Source organism: Thermobia domestica, chromosome 2, assembly GCF_964235325.1.
Source record: "Thermobia domestica chromosome 2, izTheDome1.hap1.1, whole genome shotgun sequence".
NCBI lineage: Eukaryota > Metazoa > Arthropoda > Insecta > Zygentoma > Lepismatidae > Thermobia > Thermobia domestica.
The window spans coordinates 290,720,822-290,745,065 of NC_137455.1; the positions used below are offsets into that span (position 1 = coordinate 290,720,822).

General features: G+C 36.2%; 1 protein-coding gene across 2 annotated transcripts in view; it reads left to right on the plus strand.

Moving 5' to 3' along the window:
• Positions 1 to 24,244, plus strand: part of Zwilch (zwilch kinetochore protein) — a 145,061-nt gene that overhangs the window by 73,615 nt on the left and 47,202 nt on the right. For both annotated transcript variants that reach the window (XM_081748870.1, XM_081748871.1), the window contains exons 9-10: positions 15,566 to 15,655; positions 22,087 to 22,166. In XM_081748870.1, the coding sequence (XP_081604996.1) occupies positions 15,566 to 15,655; positions 22,087 to 22,166 (170 nt within the window). The remainder of the gene's footprint in view (positions 1 to 15,565; positions 15,656 to 22,086; positions 22,167 to 24,244) is intronic.

Sequence of the window (24,244 nt, forward strand, 5' to 3'; positions counted from 1 at the left end):
TCATGAAAACTTTTGAGAAAACAGGCAATGTACAGTGCCTGTTTTCGCATGTTTTGCTCATGTGCTACAGGTGTTAAGTGTAAAGTAAATGGTTTGGAACAGAAACAGGCACTTATCCGGGAAATAACACCTGTTTTTGAATGTAATAATTCTTGTCCTGACATAAAATCACATGTGTTCACTGTACATTGACTGATCAGTACCTGTGCGACGAGCATGTACATGCAATGTTCAGAAGAAAATGTTGCGGGCTGCAGACATGTGCAGATCAGCGAATGTAAGTTCATGTGTAGCACGTAGTATTTAGTGAAAACGTGTCTGCGTATGTAACGGTACCAACACATACACTGTACTCCACCGATATTGTAAACATGTACACCTTGTCTCAAAAAGGTTGAGCGCATTCTTTATTGGTGTTTTGAGGCAAAAATTTTCAAAGTCCAACTTCGGGTATCTTCGGGAAATAGTAAACCAGGTTCGAACCTCCAAGCCAGCCTTTGCAATCGGGAAAAAGTTTGCAGATGTGTTTTTCTTCTTTTAAATATAATAAGACTTGTTATCAAGTGTTGAAAAAAAAGCAACATTGATTGAAATATTTAATGATACAATATTTCGAAACTTTGTATTAATGTCAGCTCATGTTTGTTTGTCATTTAGCTCTCCGTACGTAATGGAACATTTAGATATGTAAACGAATCTTTCCATATGTAAAAGAATGCTCAAAGTTAAGACATAAAACATAATTATCGCCTGAGTATTAAAATAATAGTCAAAGTAGAACAAAAACAGCGTTTCTAGTGGGTATGAATGTCATAATTTTCTTGAGAACCGTTATACATCGCTAAAAGTACCTTAGTAGAAGTCCTTGTGTTAGCTCACTGGTAAGCTGTCGGGTTTCAAATCATAAGGTTGTGAGTTCGAATCCCATCTGGGTCAATGCTCTTTTAAAAATTATATTTTCCACAATGTATGAAAAATTATATAAAATAATGAAATTAAATACATCAGTTGTATATATATAACATAATCATTGCAGAGTGTAGTAATTATTATGTTTAAAATATAACATCTGAAATAGGTGGGTGTTCACAGTAGGTCTGTATTATATATATATGAGAATGTTAAATACAAGTTAAGAAACTCGTTCACTAGCAATAAATAAATCATGTAGTGTATTTATTTGCAGCTATTTGTCATATAGAGGGTAATTCTCGACATTCATAATACAGCATGTCATTTATGTTCTTGAAAACTTATTCGATGCATAAACCGAGGGTTTAAACAGAGAATCCAAAGTCGCAACGCTCGCAAGAAATTCATGAACCCCAAAGGTCACGTGAGCAGACTGGAATTGTCCTTATGAAGCACGCTACAGCAGAAAGTCTTTACATAGATTTTCAATTCAATTCCTGATATATGCTTTTGCAATGTGGAAGTGGTGATGCCTTTAGTCGCTCTCTCTCGCTCGCTCGCTCACTCTCTATTTATACAGAATATAAAAGTGGATGTATGTGTGTATTTCAACATAATTCTGATATATCTAGCGCAATTATAACTATATTTCTTACAGTCTGGAAAAGAGTACTGTCGGGTTACATATCAAAAATGCTAGAAACGGGTCGATAGTAGAATCGAATCCATAGCTTCGTGGTCGCTTAGGTGAATAGTTCTACTTTCAATTCAAGTCCAATTAAGCTCCCATTAGCACCCAGGGTGGTTACGTAGCGACATAAAAATATCGAAATCAACCGATATTAGAATCGAATCGTAAGTTTTCAGCGCCGCTAACAGTGTCGCATTTCCCATTAGTCCACATTAGTCCCATTGCCTATAGGGCAATATATTTGCAGAGTGCAAAGTTTAAAACTTGAATAATAGTTTAATTTTTTCCGTATGAAAAAGTTAACAATCAAGAACAAATATACTATTTCATTAACAATCCTCTTTTACTGTTCTAATATGTATAATAATAGCGTAAGAAATTTAAAAATAATTCAGAACACGTTTCACATTTGTTATTTTTTTGTTACGTAGTTCTAGCTGTAGCATGTAGTGAGTGGTATTTAAATGTAATAAATTCACTAACTAAGCATATTCGAATTAAGTTTTATTTTTAAGTTAGGGATGAAGGGGCGGAGAAATATGTAGTTATTGGGGGCGCCGAGAGCAAAAGTGCGTAGGGGCACCGAGCTTTTAAATGCAACACTGGTCGCTAAATTAATTGGTAGAAATTTTAATGTCATTTAAGACCAAATTTAGTCCTAACGGTGACAGTATCCGTTTGCTCTCCTGGGAGAAATGAAAGGGGCTGACATCAAAATTATATGTATATATATATATATATATATATATATATATATATATATATATATAAAGACCGACATTAGTGTCGAATGCATAATTTTCGAGGTGGATTAGATAAAGAGTGGCACTCCAGGTGGTTAATGATATAGAAAATTAGTTTTTCTTTCTTTTTTTACGTTTGTCTACTTTTCCTTGATTTGAGACTTTTAAATTTCATCCTATTTTCTACTGAAATGTGTCTGTAAGGCAACAAAGAAATAATTATATATGATAAATTTAAATTCATTTTAATTCGGAAGTTGAGAAACACTTTGCCATTATATATCGTAAAGGTCAGATCCATCAGTATTGTAACAGAGAGGTGCTTGAGCCATTGACGGTAGAAATTCAAACTCCGATAAGTGATAATTTCACAGTCTTGTTTTATTACAAGTGTAGCCTCTTTAGTCAACGGAGAAGAGGACGTGTATCATGGGTCAGAGTTGATGTCGATGGGTGTTGGTGGGTCGGAGTTGGTCGCAATGGTTCAGAGTGGTTCATAGTTGGTGGTGGGTCAGAGTGGATCACGATGGATGATGGGTCAGAGTGGGCCAATGGGTCATTTGGGTGGTGGGTGATACTGGATCATGGTGGGTCGTGGATCAAATTTTCATTGACCCACACCATCTCTGGTTAAAATTGTACTAAAGATAAGAGGTACCGAAGATGCATGTCGGCTATTATGCTCAAATTTTGCATATAGATAGTACCCCACCAGAAAGCAATAAATCTAAAACGGTTCACGGTATCACCTCCTAGAACTCGAGATGTAGGGGTTTGTCTGATTGGCTAAAGTAAGACGTCAATGATTTATCCATCAACAAGCAAGCTTTTTATGATCGTTTTCGTGGGGAAATCAGAAGAACACGTGCCTAGTAATCGTAATATTGATAGTTCGCGTCCACCCCGGGGTATTTGTTTTGTGTTTTTTTGACTCACCTAAATATAAACAAATCACACATATAGGCATTTTAACATATTTTGGGAGAGTAATTTTGTGGTTCGTTGTCGTTTCATCGCGTCTCTGCCGCTGGTAGTAAAGTTTTCAAAATGGAACTGGGGCCACCGCGGATTGTCGCTGCGGGGCCACCAATTTTTGGCGAGAGGTCAATAGTTGACCATCTTTAGTCCACCGACGCTTACAGCTTAGGGTAATGAACGATGTCTTTGCCTTGTAGACGTCATGACTACCGACGTCGGCAGTCAACTAGCTTTTAGTATTCCTTTACTAACCATCTATCGTTCATGTTTATACACGATATTGTAATAACAATAATAATAATAATAATAATAATAATAATAATAATAATAATAATAATAATTATTATTATTATTATTATTATTATTATTATTATTATTATTATTATTTGTAGTAATAGTAGTATAATTGATAATAGAATAATTATATTGTCTATGTATTGTCTAGGTAGGACTACACACAGGATTTGGTTCGTTTCAGTTTGACTCGACTCTAATCCGAGTCGAGTTGGAGGATATTTTTCGCGCCGAGTCCTACAGTAGACCTCAAAGATGTCTGTTTCGAGTCGAGTAGAGTTTCAAAGAAAAGTCGCTCGTTCCCATCCCTACTAATGAGAGCTTAATCGGAGTTAAGCGAAATCGAAAGTCACACTATTTATCTAAGCGACCCCGAAAACTATGAATTCGACACTAATACCGATCATTTTCTATAGCAATCTTTTATATGTATCCTCCTCCCATTCACCATAGGTAACCCGACAGCACTCTTTTTCAGACTATAAGAAATTTGGTTAAAATTACTCTAGGCCAGTGGTTCTCAATCTAATTCCTATCACGATCCCCTTTTATCACATCCTCTTGCCAGCGACTCTTTTATAATTTGTGTTTTATAATAAGCTTGTGTGGGATTTTTAACATACCTATTTCTATAATAGTAGAATCCATTTCTTGTTTATAGTGAACAGTGCCGTGGCATGGAAAATCAGCGCTCGGGGCGAGAGTATACGACGATGTCTCCGTACATATGAGTGAGGTCGACAGACTAGCTGCGAAGCGCCACCATGGCACGAAGCTCAATAAAATTTTCAAAAGTAAACGCTGCCTTTCCTTGATTTTGAGCACATTTTATTACGTTTTTCCTTCTATTTTATACATGTGCATATGCACTTTCCTATAGGGATGCACGCGAGACGTCTCGTCTCGTTTCGCATTTGCGATACGAGACACGAGACGAGAGTGAAAATTTTATGCGAGACGAGACGCTAGACGAGACTCGGTTAAGTCTCGCACGAGAAGTCTCGCGAGACTTCTCGCAGTCTCGCAACATTTATGAATTACATTTAATTGTATATTTAGTAATTTTACATTTATTGAGTTTTCTAAGTTGAGCGTTAATGCCTCAGGAACAAAAAAGTGATTGGGGCAATAGACATTTTATGAGATTTATTATTAATGAAGGTTAATTTTCAGAATTAAAGCCTTCTTTAGTTTCTAAAAAAGAAAAGCTTTGTAAATTGGAAATTTATTACAGCATAGATTTAGGACCTTTTTTGCGACACAAACACATACACGCGGGTGCGCACGAACACATGAACTTCTATTTTTGGTCTGAAAAGCGAATAAGACTCCCTATTGCTGCGAAATATGATATTTCTGTTGTTTCTGTCTTTTTCACATTACTACTAGCGATTAATGTTGGGGGATGGCGGGGAAATCCCCTCTCGTCAAAGTTTATCCCCGGCCCGGCTCGCAGAAATAACATGATATTTTTACATGGAATAAGTATTTTCTTTCTATATATTTATCAAAAACATCCCCCTCTAGTTCGGAAGTTTAATTCAAATACTGGCTTGGCAGGATGTCCCTATAGGTTTCGTGGGAGATGGTAGGAATTGCCCTATATCTGTCAGTAATTTTATTTTCTAGATCTGGCAGTATAAGTTGAAAGCGAAAGTTGATAAAATGCGATAATCCAACATTGCTACAAGCGCAAACGAACCAAAAGAATTGGGTCGTATTGTGTTGTGAGGAGTTCTTTTGTTGTGTACAAGCGCTTTTGGTGGTATAAAAACATCTTTATACTGGAAACTCACCCTTCAAGGAAACGACCAAAACGTGTAAATGTTCATAGTGGCGACGATATTTTAGAAGAGCCAAATATTGCTGGACACCTCTAAGCTGGAAAACAATGTTGGATCCAGCAACAATTTATGCTGGTTTTGCTGTAAATTATGCTATTAATTTGACGAAAATTAATGGTCCAGCGATCAAATTCCAGCACAACTTTTCTTTTAATTTGGAGCGGAGGGGACACAAGTTCGAATACCATGTTGAATTCTAGGTTCCGTCTCCTTAGGATGTTATGAACATTCATCCCATGGAAAGCAATGGCAAACCACCATTCACCTTGCCAAGGGACTTTTAGGTCAAATACCTGCCTTCGGACAGAATATCACATCATCATTCATTAGCAGCCATAGAATAACACATTGCAAAATTTTGACCTAGAATATATGCGAGACTGCGAGACCATGCGAGAAAGTCTCGCGCGAGATGCGAGATGAGACTCAAAATTTTATGCGAGACGCGAGACGAGACTTCACATTTGCGAGACGAGACCTTACGCGAGACGAGACCAACGTTTGAGGTTGCGAGACGAGACGAAACTTTTCCATTTCTCGTCTCGTCTTGTCTCGCGTGCATCCCTACTTTCCTAACATGAGTAACACACTTCCTCCGAAATTTGTGCCCCCTTTTTTCGGCGCCCGGCATTGACAGTGGATACAGTAACTGTACTATCTATATTCCCAACGACGAAGGTGCTGGTTCAAGATGGATGTTAAACTCCTTCATTGAAGAGGCCATTAACGTATCTGATCTAAGCCCACAACATCTTGACCAAATAATAGAATGATCATGCTACAAGTCTTTGCAACTGGTTTTCTGTAACAAAGACTTGGACAAGTTCTGCCTGATGAGGAGAGAAGAATATCCTGGTCTGGTATCTGCTGCTTTAAAAGTAATAATTCCATTTGCTACATCGTACTTGTGCGAAAGTTTTTTTTTTTTTTTTTTTTTTTTCGTGGTAAACATTAAAACAAAGACAAGAAATCGCTTATCAGTTGAAAATGGCTTCATAATGTTCGTTACGAAGATTGAACCGGGCATTGCTGCACTAGTGAAATTACACCATGCTTAGGTATCTCATTAGGTTTCAATTTTAATTGTATTTCAATGTGCAGGTTTTGTTCCATGTGTATTTTTCTAGTATTTCTATATACAGTTCTCATTAGTATCATATCATACGTCTTTCATTTAAATTCATTTTTAAACAACTCTGCACCCTTTGAAAATGTTCAGTAGACTTATTTTTTATTGTTCTTTACAGTATGTATAAAAAATAAAAGTATGCCTATCAGAACAAAATTCAAAATAATTTCCGGTATTAGATTCTAACTATATTTATCTCTTCCGCTTATCTTCGCGACACCCTAGGGGCCACGACTCCCAGGTTGAGAAACCCTGCTCTAGGCATACATGAGTTATGTCGGAACATATTTAATACATACATACACTTTTATATGTATAAATGCAGATAAGAGAGAGTTGAGAGAGAGCGATTAAGGTATTACCGCTCTCAATCTCTTCACTTTACTTTTGCGATTCGTGAATTTCTTACGTGACAGTTTGGGGCTAGCTAGTTTTTTGTCTTGAACCACGATCCGAATTTCGATATTCTCTACCTAAATGCTGTAATGCGAATATTGAGAAGTTACCTGCGTATGAAAATAGCTGCAAATAAATACATTACATAACTTATTTATTGCTATTACACGATTTTCTTAATTTGTATTTAATATTCACATATAACATACCGACGTTCTGTCAATACCTCAGATGTTATATTTTAAAGATAAGAATTGCTTTTATATTCAACTGATATGTACAGCTGATGAATTGTAATGTAACTATTTTACATAATTTTCATGCATTGAGGAAAGTAGAATATCATAAAAGAATCCCACCTGAACGGGTATCGAACTCACGATTTAAACGCTCGGGGGTGTACCACTGAGCTAACATGACCGCTTTTCGGAAGCTGCTTCTGAAATATAACTGAGCTCATACGTATTTTTTTTTTTTCGTATGGAAATCACAATGACGAAACGAGAGTGTGAATATATAGTTTCGAAATATTGTATCATTAACTATTTCAATCAACTTTACTTTTTTTCTACACTTAATACCATTTCAACATGTCTTATTATATTTAACAGAAGGAAAAACATATCTGTACATTTTTTCCCGATTGCTAAGGTTGGCTTGGAGGTTCGAACCAGCAGCTTTAGTTTACTGTTTTCAGAAGATACCCGAAGTTGGACTTCGAAAGTGTTCGTCTCAATACAGCTATCACCATATCGCTCAATCTGTTTGGTATATGGTATATGTTTTTATACGTTATAAAGTCAGGATAACAATTCATTCTTTAAATAGCTTTTCGTATGTATTAATACTCCTTTATAAAAACTGTTTTTGATATTATTATTACGGCGCACCATTTTCAGATTTCTTTCGCTAGTCGTTGACCAAGTCGTTCCCCACAATAGGCGTGTCGTGCAATTAACCAACCACACGTCTGGTACTAGCTTTTACCTATTGCTTCCTGCTCACAGCTCAAAACATTGGTAACTATGGATAGACGTACAGCAATAATTACTTTATGGGAGTTGGAAGGCTATTCTGCAACTGCAGCTAGCAGGCGAGTAGGTGTCCCGGCCTCTACAGGAAGGCGATGGATTCGGAAATATGGTCCTACACGTCAAACTGGTAATTTACGATCTTCTGGTTGTCCGCATGTGTCAACCGAAGCCGAAGATGCGAGATTAGTAAACGAAGCCCGGTCAGACCCACTAAGGACGTCTAGACAGCTAAGGGAAGCTTCTCTTTTTCCTGGTAGTAAGCATACAGCTCTGCGAAGGCTTCGTCATGCTGGGTTACGTGGTTGTGTTGCTGCCGTGAAGGAAAACCTCTCAGACGACCACAAAATTTACCGTCTCGCGTTTGCACAGGCGAATGTGGGTCGCAATTGGGAAAACGTAGTTTTCTCAGATGAATCCATATTCACAACATCAAATGAGGGACGCCGTTTTGTGTATCGTCCGAGAGGCACCCGATATGATCCTGGATGTGTTGCTGCTTGAAATCGCAGTGGCCATGTATCTATTTCATGTTGGGGTTGGATTTTCAGGCGCGGAGCATAACAGCTTCACAGAATTGGAAGACACCTGGACAGTGCTCAGTACTTAGATATTATGAGTAATATCATGGTGCCATCTGTACAAGTATTTCCGCCTGATGGTGTAATTCAGTTCCAGCAAGACCAGTCGCCAATACATACTTCCCGTGTGATTCAGGAATGGTTCGCAGGGCAGCCTGAGATTGATTTAATTGACTGGCCGCCTCGTGGAGCAGACCTCAATCTCATGGAAAATATGTGGGCAGAAGTGAAGCGTACTCTAAGGGATAGTTGGCCTGAGGCAGATCCACCAAGAACCCAGGATGACCTGTGGCATCTTGTTTCCGAAGCATAGCTAGAGGTAGGGGAAGGAGATAAATTTGTCACCCATTTAATAGATTCCATGCCCAGAAGAATGGGGCGTGTAATAAATTCAGAAGGGTATTGGACACAATATTAATGTCCCCGCCATAACTCCCGAAAACAGTCCTTTTAAGGGCTACCTAAACGCTTCTGAAAATATTTCTAGAAGTAAACCACTCCTTGAATCCGATTTCTGTGCAATTCTACTAACAAAAAAAAAAAAAAAAAAAGAGATAAATCTCTGCAGGCTTTGAACTCAAGACGACCTCATTAACAAGCCCGTACTCTACCAGTGAGCTAACATGAACACGCATATCCAATCTGAAGAAACACGACTTTCAATTTCCGGTATCCCATGACTCTGATGGTCATATACTTTGCAAATGTTGTATTCAACTTGGGATATTCCGCAACACATAAACAAAGCGACAGAGAGAGAGAGATGAATATACAAAAGCATATTCAACGTATTCGAATGAGACTCTAAGTAACGATATTCCGTTCTAAAGAGAATTTGTGTTTCTTCCCGTGACGTTAAGGGGATCGGGAAAAGTTATGTGTCTTGAAGCAGGATCCGACTTTGGATACTCTGTTTACACACTTTCTATATCCGTAGGAATATACTGTATTTCATGAATGTAAATGACATGCTGTATTGAGAATATTGAGAAGTTACATCTGTATGACAAATAGCTGCAAATAAATACACTACATGATTTATTTATTGCTAGTGAACGAGTTTCTTAACTTGTATTTAACATTCTCATATATATATAATACAGACCTACTGTGAACACCTAGCTATTTAAGATGTTATATTTTAAACATAATAATTACTACATTCTGCAATGATTATGTTATATATATAAAAACTGATGTATTTAATTTCATTATTTTATATAATTTTTCATGTATTGCGGAAAATATAATTTTTAAAAGAGCATTGGCCCAGATGGGATTCGAACTCTCAACCTTATGATTTGAAATCCGACAGCTTATCAGTGAGCTAACACAAGGACTTCTGCTAAGGTATTTTTAGCGATGTATAACGGTTTTCAAGAAAATTATGACATTCATACCCACTAGAAACGCTGTTTTTGTTCTACTTTGACTATTATTTTAGTACTCAGGTGATAATTATATTCTATGTCTTAACTTTGAGCATTCTTTTACATATGGAAACATTCGTTTACGTTTCTAAATGTTCCATCACGTATGGAGAGCTAAATGACAAACAAACATGAGCTGACATTAATACAAAGTTTCGAAATATTGTATCATTAAATATTTCAATCAATGTTGCTTTTTTTCAACACTTGGTAACAAGTCTTATTATATTTAAAAGAAGAAAAACCCATCTGCTAACTTTTTCCCGATAGCAAAGGCTGGCTTGGAGGTTCGAACCTGGTTTACTATTTCCCGAAGATACCCGAAGTTGGACTTTGAAAATTTTTGCCTCAAAACACCAATAAAGAATGCGCTCAACCTTTTTGAGACAAGGTGTACATTTGCGTTCCAGGCCAGCCCGTATTTTAAATGTTGAACGAAAATTTTCTGCGCATTAAATATAATGTGTTCCGTTTTTTAACGTGATTTTTCAGCTATGCTGAATTTCAAAAGAAATCTGCTGTGAACATGAGCTGTTTTTTTTCCCTGTATTGCCGAATGTTCATGCAGGTTCCAGAGAATTGTTCATCTAGCAGAAGTTTGTCGTTTACATGTCTGGTACATGGTATGTTTTTAATACGGAAAATAGGATTTCCAGGTGGTTTGTTTTAGAAGAAAAGGGTTGTATAAACATGAACTGTACATGGTATGTAGTGACAGCATGTATTTGCAGGTTACAGAGAAACAGTACACTGTCTGAAATATAAAAGAAACATGCCAGGTAGACAGAATGTTTTAAATCCGAGAAAAGGCCATTTTCAGATGGATTTCTCATTTAAAAAAAGGAAGTTGTTTTGTTATTAGGTGTAGTCTGTTCTGTTCTGATATTTATGGTCTTTCCTCTTTAAGAAGACTAGACCAAGAAGTTTATCTTGCTGACTATCAGTTTACTGATAATATTATTGAAGAAAAAGAACTATAAAACATAACCACTCTCTCACGCACTCTGTCTCCAGTCACGCCGCCATTTTCTCTCTATAGTGTAGTCATTCCTTGAAATTTCGTTGCCCACGAGAAAGTGCTTCAAAGATACCTAAATGAAGATAGCGACTAGAAAAATGAAAGCAACGGCATTTCATGACAAATTAAATGATCCAATAAGTTTATTTTCTACTTTTCAAATAATACTCTCATTTCGTTTGTAATAAAATGTTTTTGACACAAAGACATTACACTAAATAAATGTATCTAACTTTCAAATTATTTGAAAAGTATATTTCATTCTCTTCGAGAAAATAGCTAAAGAGTAAATGTCAAATTTTTGCCTTCCAAAGGGTCCGGCTCCGTCCTAAGGTGATTCTAAGAGAGTGTAAGATATTTTTGAAGACCATCGAAATGGAATTTACCAGAAATATTACTTCTTGATTCACAGCTCGTTGGCGCATTTGGGTCATTCCATGTCAAATCAGTTCCCCTTTCACTGCATGTTTGCGATCTCTGTACACTGCATGTTCAGTGCTCTCGAACAATACTAGAATAGCACTGGTCTTCTTCCTTTTACATGCAATGTTCAGCGGATGATCAGCTGCTGTTGAAGAGAAAACACATTAAGATCAGTTGCAAAACATGCAGTCCACAGATGTTGCGTTCGGTTATAGGTACAAAACATGTGTTTTCCAGGTGCAAACCAGGTGTTCACTTCTTCCTTGTTTGCCTGTGTTTTTCCGTCTCCAGGGACTGAACACGCAATGTTTTTAAAAAACATGAGCACATGATCAGGCGTAAAACAGTGTTCCAATTTCAAGGGTTTTCCAGGCGCATGTTGTACATGCGCATGTACGGTACGTGTTTTTTTCTGCTGGGTATTTAAACCTTTCAATGCACTTGGCCGATAGAAAAAATACGTGTCGCTTCTTTTTCGATGTTCTCTATGTATATGCAATCTTACCAATCGGCGTGTTATGCTGGGGTACCCTGCCTAACAATTTATTGAATCGTGTGATCATTCGATTGTATGTTGCGTGTAACCAATTCGCTATATTAGAATTTTATAGTTTGGAGGCTGTATATTTCTTCCTCGAGAGTGATATTTCGAGTGAATCTATTCTATTTCTTCGATAAAACTCGTAATGCGCGTTGGCTAGAAATGTTTACGAAGTTGCCCGCAAAATCGTGGATGACAATAGATGATTATCACAAATAGTTAAAGCCGACAGATGATGAATAAAAGCAGCATATTATTTACAGTGAGGAATTTGATGTTAATAATATGGGAATAATTCCTTTGATATTACGCATTTACATGAAAGATAACTCTGGATAATGAGAAGTGTGAATACGCTTCCGTGTTAATTGTATATTAAGTTGAAAGAAGGAAACAGAGATGGGCAAACAAACAAACATAAACTGCCAGTGCAAGGCAAAGATATTGATCCTCACCTAAATCAAAGGCACAAGAATGAAGAAACTGCGAATATATAATGAAATACATATCAGAAACTAATGAAAACATAATCACAATTGTATAAAAGTATACGATAAATCCTTTCGCTAACTTTAACCATTTAGGGACAAGAAAAAAAATTAAAAAATAAATTTCAAAAGCAGATAAGAAGTGTCCAGGTAGGTTCGATCGTACATTCCAATATAACATCCACCTGGACGCTTCTCAGCCTTTTCTTTGATCTTAATTTTTCTTTTGGCGAGCCGCCAAGTGTATGTCAAAAATTGTTTTATTATTATTATTGAAACCGTCAAGATACGACTGTAGATACAGCAGGTTACTTCAATAATTAACAAAGCTAATATTTGTGAAAAAAATTAAATCTGGGAGAGTAACTTTTTTTTTTAACTTTCTAAAAGCAAATTCCCAACAATGTTTGAATTATTCGCGTGGGACACAGGTATCCCGTTGGTAGTCAAAGGGTTAAAATCCTACAATTATGTCCTTTATGCTATGAAAAAGAATTATTGTGAAATAAATAGTGGAATGATAATGTGGGAGGGAATGGCAAAATACGAGAAAACCCACGGATACGATGTTGTGTACCACAAATTCACATGACCTGGGATCAAATCAGGGACTTTTCGCACCAAATGTGAGCGCATTGCCACTGAGCCACCAGGCTCTTTTGATGCATTCTAACAAAATATAGAAGGTCCTTTCATCCTTATTGTAGTGAATTGCTGGCGCCGCAAAAAGCATTGTTTGCTCCAGTACTATATCATACACATCACATATAAAGCAAACAGTTGCCTACATGGGAAGTGAGAGTAAGGGTCTCTGCAATCATTCGATTTAAAAGGGCAAGATAGTAGCAATTTTCGGCGTGAGCTATAGCTATTGCCAAATTGAAAAACAATGAAAGAGCAAAGGTTTCACAGCGTCTGATAAGAGCATACATGCAGCAGTCCATCGTGTTCGACAGTCACTAGCAACCGTTAATCGTAATCATTCGACAGGAGTTAGATCTGTAAACGACGTACAAACGGAACTTCATGCTCCAACACAAACTATATCGCCCAACGAAGGCTAGCATACAAATGTCAGTGTGGGTGCCATGTAGCAAGTGATAAATGGCGTTCACCCTAGATGGGTCTATTTGACCAAGTCAAAACAGCTGCGTGCGATTTACTACGTCCTATTCATGGAAAGGAACACACAGTAGTTCGCATGTGCAATGAAAGTTTCCCCAAAGAGTTTATGGTAGTGGCGGGTTTCTGTACTAAGGAGAAGCTTCGTACACACAGAATGGCGTCGAAAGGAAAGATAAGTGCTGCTTACTATATTAGCACGTCTTAGATCCCATATACCGCCAACGCCCCTGCTTTGTATGGTAATGAGACCACTAAGATAAGGTCAGCAGTCACACCGCCAAAACGATGTGACGGTGGTTTACATGGCTCATATGGAACAGAAGACAGATGTCAAGGCAATTGACAGATTTCTGTTAAATCACCAATTGCATCACCCATATACTTTCGTGTATTTGTCCATTAAGTGTACAAAGATGAGTGAGTTCAATTGGATGAAGCTGTGCTGAGTAGAAGCCTCCTTCAGTGGAAGGTCTGATGTCGTACAATTGTTCGTCGTCAGAACCGTCATATTGGATGTGATTGGTGGTGAAAAAAAGGTTTTACAGTCTAGGGCAGGGAAATGGAATTCACTACCATAAGGATGAAACGACCTGCTGTACTAAATATCTCAGAAACATACAGATGATTTGAGGAACACCTCCCTCTTTCCAGTTGCCTTCTTTTCTTTTTCTTTCTTTTTTTTTCGTTATTCTTTTCTTAATTTCAAACTTAGTTACCATTGCATTAAGAGCTCTACGATAATAAATGCTCCTTTTTCGGAAATTTCGTAAAATATATTGTTACCTTCAGAATTGAGAAAAGCCATTTTCAGTTTTTAAATGTCATATATGAAGTCCTATGCTTGCTACGCTAGCTTTGGAGACTTTTGGTAGACGATCTGCTATTTGCTTGAATTCTCGAAACACATTTTCTATTAATACAAAAGATGAATTTTGGTTTATAGTCATATTTACTTCTGTGAGATGTAATCGCTCAACTAATTTTTTCAAGTATGGGATGAGACATGCTCTTCTTAGAACAAAGTGTTGAATATGACATGCTTTCATACATGTAACGCTGTTGTTTATTAGATAGTATATGCTTTGGTCAGAGTTTATTTTATACAAGAAGTTCCAAAGCTAGAATGAGTGGTATTCACACATTCCATTTATTTTGAAACTTACTCTGGTATTTTCTGTGAAGCATGTTTTTACTTAACCCATAAAATATCTTAGCAAATTATTGTTCATAACTTGTAGGAAATGGCGGCCCAGCAACAAGTGGAGGAACTGTGTGTAATTGAATGCTATATTAGGCTTTAGGTCTACATCTGATACAGCCTCAGTAATGGAAGGGAACGTTAAATTTCAAATAAAGAACTATCCCTGTAGGTGTCAAACAATTCGCTATCATCAAGCCACTGTTGGACGGCATTATACTCTTCTGTTTTGCATGTTATTCCCCGATATATTTGGTCCGTTCTGTTATTTTGAAAAAGAGTGATTCATTGTAGTTAACTAGTAACCAGGGCTGAAACTTCTAAAAGTCAATCTACGATTTAAAAAAAAAAAAAAAAAAAAAAAAAAAAAAAAAAAAAAAAAAAACTTCTGTGTACCAAAATATTGGTATCAAGGAGGCATGTGGAGCTGCTTAACATGTTTTTTTTTGCTTTAAAAACAACCAGACAATTTTTCGTTAAGGAATATTGGCGTTTCACTGACATATTTTCCTTGCTTGGTGTTTCTTGCAGGACAGTCATGTGTTCTGAATTGTCAAGTAAGAGATATAAAAATTGTCGTATTATGTAGTGTGATGTTTTGTAGCTAAGTTAATACATCTCTGCTGTCCGTGATACATGGCAGCCAAAGAAATATGTCTTTTGTGGGGTAAGAAACCGCTTTACAGAATTTCATAATAACCGGAAAATGAACGATAAGTAATAATTATATTTTCTTGTTTCAGACATCGTTTTTACGGCAGTGTTAGATGACATGAGTAGTGGAAGAAGAAAAAACGCTGATTTCACGGATTTGCTGTGGAGGAAGTTGGAAGGTAAATAAGCAAGTAAATAAAAGTAAAATTCATATATCCTACATAACATTAAAGTATATAGGTAGCCATAAGATAATACAATGAAACCTGTCATTATTTGACAACTCTTAGATCCGAAGGAAAACTTCTAGCTTATGTGATTGGCCAACTAACAGAACAATAATACACCTAATCTACATAGTTCCGCAGATACGCAGCAAAATTAAGCAAGTGACTAGCTTAACAGATTTTACTGTACTTACAGTTGTGTAGAATAGAGAATTTCTCTAAATAATTTCAACTAAAAGCGACTACTATCTTCAAAGATATTTAAAAAGTTCGAAAAATGAGTTAGGGTTGAACTAGAAATAATAAAATAATATAAAGCTTTATACAGACAATGAATGTAAACCAGTACAACGCAAAAACCGAGTAAAGACTGTAACGGGGGGAAAAGAAATATTACCAAACTAATGTTAAAATTTTGAAGTCACTCATTTTTTTTTTTTTTTTTTTTTTTTTTTTTTTTTTTTTAATTTTAGTTTCTGTTTTAATGTGGTATCTACGAGGCAACTATATTGGCACGACAAAGCATAGTACAATAGTCTGTATGAAAGAACACATACCAACGATATAAATGCCAACCTCCTGTTTTGTCTTTCTGAGCACATAAATGATTAGTCATTGCATAATACAACTACTAGTCGTATTATGCAATAATTAACGATGATCATGTGCTGTGATAACCAAGTTTCGAAGACTGACCACTTTGTAGACTATAATGTTGTTCACGCACGTTTTATAATGTTCTTTATTATGATTATTCTGAAAATAGTAAAAAATAAATAAATTATTAAATATAGTAAAAAAATTGTAAACTACCTCTTAACTTATCGTTCTGTTGAAAAAAAGAATCGTGGCTTCTCATCTTTCTGTGAAAAGCCCTATATTTTTATCCATAGATGGAGTTAAATTCAACAAATGTAAACTTCATTCGACTAATTAAAGTCTTTCAATAAAATATATGACCTACGATTGGCAGAGATGGCCTTTACAGTCTATGTACAGTTTATACAAAACTGTACATTGTATAAAATCATAAAAACACACAATAGCTGTGGATAATCTACCATAATTTTTTGTCAAAATTAAATATGTTATTTTGGATCATACTTTGCTTCCCATTTGACTTCCATATTTAATTTGTGATTTGTGTTTTCACTATGGATCGCAGCAAAAGCTTTGAGTCCGTAATTAGGAGTCTAAAAAGTGAGAAAACGACAATGGTAACCGTTACACTGCCAAAATTAAATCGTGGCTTGTTATACTTTGCCTGAATTAACTTTATTCATCTTATAATACAGCTTCTTATGTTGAAATTCCCTGAAATTACTTATACTAGAAATTTGCAATATGAATCTTTAACACTTTGCGTTGATTTTTGTTTTAAAGCATCAACAAAATCACATTGAATGATTTTATTTAAATTTAAAGAAGCACAAATTTCTACAAGACAATAGAAAGAGCCAATACCTTTAAGACCCATAATGCTAAAATTACTGTCAAACGTCAACAAATGAAAATAAAATGAAATCTTTGAGTTTTATGTCCCACGAGTATGCCGGCTAGGCTAAAGGAGACGGTGATGATGAGAAATGAATGAAATGGATTGAAGAAAGTAGGAGGAACGGTGTTTGTCCACTACAAAGTTTACGTGCCCCGAGCTGGAATCGAGCCAGGGATCCCATGCACCAGAGGTGAACACGGTCAACAAATATTAACTGTTTTTCTTACCAGGGAAGGGTCCGAATGGGGTACTCGAGTTGCCGAACGGCATGCATCAGATATGAAAGAGAGTGTGAAACTATGTACATATGCAAATTTATAGCGGCTGAGTGCAGCATGGAGAAGCATGAGACCCGGAAGAAATATAGCCAATCATAGGGCTCAACAACAAAGAAAGCTTACTCGTTCCGCACATGAATGGCCACAGAAATGAAGGTCAAATGTTTAGTAGTAAATGCATGATAAAATCTGCTAAATGCTGGGGAATATGAACATCATGGTCTTCATATTGAAAACGGCCATCTTGAATTTGGATTCACAATGTTAAAGAGAAAGTGGATTATGTGGCATATCAAGTAGCACTGAAATCGCAAATGAGATGTTTTCCGTTCAGTTGCAGCTGATCACACATGTTTAAATATTTAAAGATTTTATTATTTCAGTCATATTTCATTCAATATGTTAAATAAACAATGTGATTTAAATAAAACTAAATTTATAGTTTTTTTTTTTTTTTTTTTTTTTCGAAAATATCAATCCCAAAAATTTCCATTTTTGACTTAACAGGTTTTATAAACAATGTTCGTGTTTTAATCTCCGGACTAATATATATACGAGGGTCATTGCAAAAGTTAGGGTCATTGCAAAAGTTAGGGTCATTACTACTTTTTTTTCTCGGAAATGGTAACGAATTAAAAAAATCTTAAATATCCAAATGGAAGGTTAGTTCATATGTAAACAGTACCTGTAGAGAGATGGATTAACACACACACCACCATAAAGATATAGCACGAGAAAAACGACGAAAAAAAATTATCGTTTCAACAGTGTTTTACTGTCAATTGCAGCAGTACACAATACTACAGTGTAGGAACACGTACCTGTGACATCTTAGAGTCCTTGTCATTTTCTGGATTCTTGAGGAGACTCCTAATGCCATGGAATGCACGTAGTTTGTAATGTACTATTGTGTACTGTTGCAATTGACAGTAAAACACTTTTGAAACGACAATTTTTTTTTTCGTCTTTTTTCTCGTGGTGGTGTGTTTGTTCATCCATCTCTCTACATATAATGTTTACATATGAATTAACCTTCCATTTGCATATTTCAGAATTTTTTTAATTCGTTATCATTTTCGAGAAAAAAAAGTAGCTGCCATGATTTTTGCAATGACCCTCGTATATATAAAATAGTTTTGAAAAAAAATCCACTCTTAAACCAGTGTACTCAATGTGATATGAAAATGATAAATTAAACAAAATTGGAACTGGTGAAATGTTTTTATTCTTCTCATTTTATTTTTATGTAAAACGTTCCAAATAGTAAAAGGTCTTCTGGAACAATGTGGAACAATCCAGATTATTCTCAAATGTAACAGAACCTTCTAAAACATCTTGGAATCATCCAAATAAATTCCAGAATGTCTCAAAATCTTCTAGAACAATCTGGAATCATTCAGATAATTCTTTCTGATTGGCCTAGCATATTGAAAAGAGGACTTGTGAATTCATAGGTCAGTTATCAACAGATAAACAGAGAGCAGTTCACCAAATTTGTGTTTCAAAGTATTTGCAAACTTTTGTGAGGATCCTGCTGATTGATTGAGTTGTACGATATAGTGTGGAAAGAACTGAGTTTGAAATGTCTTCTAACTAGGACCATACAGGAAAGTGAAGTGTGCTGACTATTTGCATATCCATAAATGGGTGATATATATAAGATTAGCAAACAAAACAGAAAGAAAGAAAAAAAAGAAACCAGGTTGGTAATAAGGGTGCTCATTTCAAAACTATTTCAAAATCAAGATTTTCCAGTCATGACTTTCTATGTTCTATATGCTTTGATAGAATATCAACAATGACTGAACAAGAAGTCTCCTATGGTGTAGATGATGAAAATTTCGTATCTGCAGAAGAATTACATTTCCTGAATCAGTCAGCTAGAGAGGTGGTTGTTAGTCCTGTTAAGAAACCATGATCAGTAAAGTCAAGTCGTAAGTGGTATGCATCAAGACACCATAGCGAAATAACTGTAGGTGTGGGTGAGTACATCAAACTAAAACTGTCCGAACTCTTCAAGGTAGAAATTCGATCTTCAGAAGAAAGTGAACTAAAAGAAGCTTGTGCGATTTGCTGAAAGTTTATATCAAACATCAATTCAGCTGTTGTATCTTGTGAATCCTATAATGAAGATATACAAGCTTTAACACTTATCGCAGTGTCCCTTTCAAAGGTACAAATGTTGCACCACGCTCCATCTGCAACAAAATACATGGCTGACAAAACAAGATAGGAGGTCTTCGAAAGGAGTGTTTGGAAAACTGAATCTCTATTATGGTCATCCTTTGAATGAAGCACATGTTCAAATTACACAGTAATTTTATCTGGAACATAAATGGGACTGTTCTCGCTAGAGCGTCAACAAAAATGACACTATCACTGTAGCAATTTTTACAGGAGAAAAATGTGGAAGTGAAAAGATACATGACCCGCAGTGTCAAAGAAACTTTCGCCATATATAAGAAGAAACATTCAGTATTCCACATTAGAAGATCAAGATCACTCTACAGCCTAAGTGAGTGGTTCCGCATCCACCTAGACGTGTCTGTTTATAAATGCATATATTGTGCCAGTTTGGAACTTTGCATGGCAACTTTGAAAAACTTACTTGAAGGCGTCATATGATACCTTGGTGTCGTTAATAGTCTGTGATGTACAACGAGAAGACTGTGGTGACTGCCCTGGAAAGTTAGGATTCGCGTTACAGTCTCCTGAGTTTACATATGAAACATGGGAGGAAAATGAAGTAATTAAGGAAACTGTCGCGATTCATAACTTCACTGACGAACTTGGGAAATGGACAGTTTTGAAAGCACGCCAGCATCTAAAGAAATTACAACATTGCGGAAGTGAAGGGACGTGGCTGAACAACTATGTTTAGTGCTTCACTGTGATTTTGCTGAGAACTGGTTTGTGGTTCTGCTACAAGAAGTACAGGGATATCAATAGAGTAATGACCAAGTTTCAATTTTTTACAGAAGTCACATATTTTCAAAGCAAAACCACAAATATTGCAGTTATAAGTTATGACAGAGGATGTGACTCAGCACTGTATTGTTGACAATACACAAAATTCTTCAACAACTGCAATCACAGGCAGAAAATATCATCATTATTTCTCTAGCCACTTCAAAAATCATTACCAACTGTTTGAATTGAAATCACTTGTGCCAATGGAATGGGAATGAGTGCTACTGATTATTGAAAGGGGCCTTGCAATGGTGTAAGAGGCCTGCTGAAGCACCACACTAGAAAACAATCCTTCCAGCCCAAATACAGTTGCAATTCAGAATACCAAGGATTTTAATAGTGAAGTCATACACATCGACAGCCCTCACTCATCCTGTTGTTCAAAGAGGAAGTAGAAGAATTCCGCCAGCAGAAATTCGCGGTGGCTCAGTGGTCGAGCGTTCACCTCTGGTGCTTGGGGTCCCGGGTTCGATCCCAGCCCCCGCCAAGTGAACTTTGTGGTGGACAAACACCGTGTGCGTGTTTTTTCTCGGGGTTCTCCCGTTTCCTCCCACTTTCTTCATTCCACCATTTCACTCATTTCTCATAATCACCGTCTCTTTCAGCCTAACCGGCATAACAGTGGGACGTAAAACTCAAAGATTTCATTTCATTTCATTCCCGCCAGCAGAAAATAGAAGAATGATCCAACGAAACTACCCTTATGAAAGGAATTCAAAAGTCACATGTCTAGACTCACAATGATAGGTGAACTTATATTCCACGAACTTTAAAGAGCAAGAAAAGAAATTTTACTTTCCAACTAAGATTTCAGAAACGGCAGAATATTCAGATTCACAAGTTGCAATGAGGGATGTTTGTGGCCTGTGTGTATGACTGTGACTGGTGATCTGCATATAGTACAGATGTGAGTTAAACGAAATCGTCATGAACTTTATGCTACAATATGGACCAGGTGTTAAATATAGATTTCCACCTGCAAGACAGCAACATCACCACCGGTACTTACTTCGAATTCGCGATGTTTTAAAGATTGTGGATGTTCCAGTTTTTATTATTTCAACAAGAAGGCATGACTTTGAACACATTTTTAGTTCCTTGAGCTGTTAATTTCAGTTCTAAGCAGCTTTGAAAGCTGTAATTTATTTCGGAATTTGCACATATATTTTGGAAGTTTTAATATGTTTGAAAGCTGTTATTTTTATGCAGAATTACAATGCCATATCAAATAAGACTAGGTTTTAATTTCATGAGAGCAATATGTGAGAATATGGTGACGGAAACTGGTTTAATGTTTGATAAAAACTTTGGCAGCTTTTATCTCGGGCTAAGAATTATTAAAAAAAAAAAAAAAAGATTCTTACTTTGTCCTGAATTTTAACATCTGAAACTATTAAGGCAAGACTTTTTCTTTGCCTGCCTGAGTTGAACTATGTAATAATATATTTTATTAATTTCTCTTTAACTAAATTATTTTTGATAAACAGAAGTATTTGTGAATTTGATTTTGCTAAAATGCATCCAGTTAAATATTTTTAATTGTAGACTTGAGTTGTCGATTTCATTTGATCACTTCTCATTGTTCCCAAGTTGTTTGTGTGATTTTCTTCAGCATATTTCCATTGTTTCTCTTTCAGGTGTTAAAAGTGTTTCAGAGTTAACGACTGTTCTTCATCATATATTAAACTGCGTATATAGTGGTGAGGCGAAACCTTTTGTAAGTATCATAAATCATAATTTTATGTTTTTATGTTATAATACATTATTAGTTTTTTTTTTTTTTTTTTTTTTTTTTTTCATATAAGAAGCAGAAACATGTACTTGCAATGCACTTCGACACGATAGGCTCTTACTTTTCATTTGACACAGTAAACAGCTTTTGGGTGATGAGGAAAACGATGTTTGCCAGATAGAAAATATACCAAGACCTTGATATTCGTAAGTAGAGGAATACCATGCTTCGAATAATAATAACAATAATAATAATAATAATAATAATAATAATAATCTTCAGATAACAAGAACATGGGTGTAAGATGATAGATATTGCTCACAACAAAATAAAATTACTTTTCTTCCTTTGACTTCACATACATAAATAGATAAAACAATAGAAAAAATTACGAAATTCACGTCAGTCGCAAGATTTTAAATTAAAATATCAATTAAAAATAAAATTCGAACCACCGTCTCAACCGTAGGAACAGCGGGATTCTTCTTAAGAAGTACGAAAACAATAATTTAGATAGAAATTGAAATAGTGTAGTGTAATTGTGGTGAGATATGGAATAACTAGTCTCGAAGTCACCAAGCCTAGTGAACTAGAATAATGTACAGAAAAAACGTTTTCTGCACGTAATAATAATAATACACACTGGTTCTTTAGTTTGGAAGTTGTTGATAAGAAAACTTGTATGGAGTGGATAATAATTTACCAGTGAAATATAATAATTTACATGACCCATTTTTAGGCCTGTCTGTATTGTACATTGACTCTTAACATATTTCTTATTTGATTCATAGTTCGCTGGATATTGCCTTGTAACACTCAGTTTGAACACTGCGCTTTGTATCTGAATGGGGAACCATTTTCAGCGGCCATTTTGAAACAGGCTTGCCCGAAATCAAAACAAATTTTGTACTAAGCTGTTTGGTTTTCCACGACCTATCAAACAAGGTACTACTCGACCTATATAACCATTTGAAATTTTCAAGTTGGTCCCGGGAGTCCTGTGATGGGGTCCCTGGGGACACCTCGGCAACACCGTTCAACGTTGCCTATGGCGTTTTCATTTTTTGTTTCATCTTTTTCTACTCAGCCGTTTCTTATCTACGATAAGTACTGAAAATTTTATCTGATACAGGGGGGCCATCTTGAAAACGGTGCCCCATATTAAAAATTGTTTCCTACAAAAAATGTTCAATTTTCCAAGCTCTTTCGAACGAGATATCACTCGACCTATGTTCACATTTGGAAATTTCACGTACACCTCCCTCCCCCAAAATGGGGGCGAGGGAAACCTCGTGTTCGACTTATTTTTTAGGACCCTCTGTATTGTACATTGACTCTTAATATTTTTCTTATTTGATGTATAGTTAGCGAGATATTGGTTTGTAACACTTACTTTGACTAAACCTTTTATATATATATATATACAGGGTATCCATACAGTCCGTTGCTACCCCGTGTATATTCGAATGGACTGCGAATATGAGAAAACGCAAAAACACGTCCATCATTATTTTAAGGGGCTTGAATTTTGACCTATAAAAGGTCCACTCCGGACGCCCCCATATAGGGGTACATGGGGTCAACTTGAAAATTTTAAATGGCCAAGTGGGTCGAGTAATATATCGTTGGAAAGGACTCGACAAGAGAAATATTTTCCCGAGTTTCAAGTCCCTATGCTGACCCCATTCTAAAATGGCGGGGGTTCACATTTCGTGTCCATAAAATCCGTTGGCACCCCGTGTATCTTCGATTCGACTGCGAATATGAGAAAACGCAAAAACACGTCCATCATTATTTTAAGGGACTTGAATTTTGAGCTATACAAGGTCCACCCCAGACATCCCCATGTAGGGGTACCTGGGGTCAACTTGAAAATTTTAAATGGCAAAGGGGGTCGAGTAATATATCGTTGAAAAGGACTCGAGAAGAGAAATATTTCGTCGAAAGTTTCAAGTCCCTATGCTGACCCCATTCTAAAATGGTGGGGGTTCACATTTCATGTTCATAAAGTCCGTTGCCAGCCCGTGTGGCTTCGAAACAACTGAGAATATGATAAAATGCAA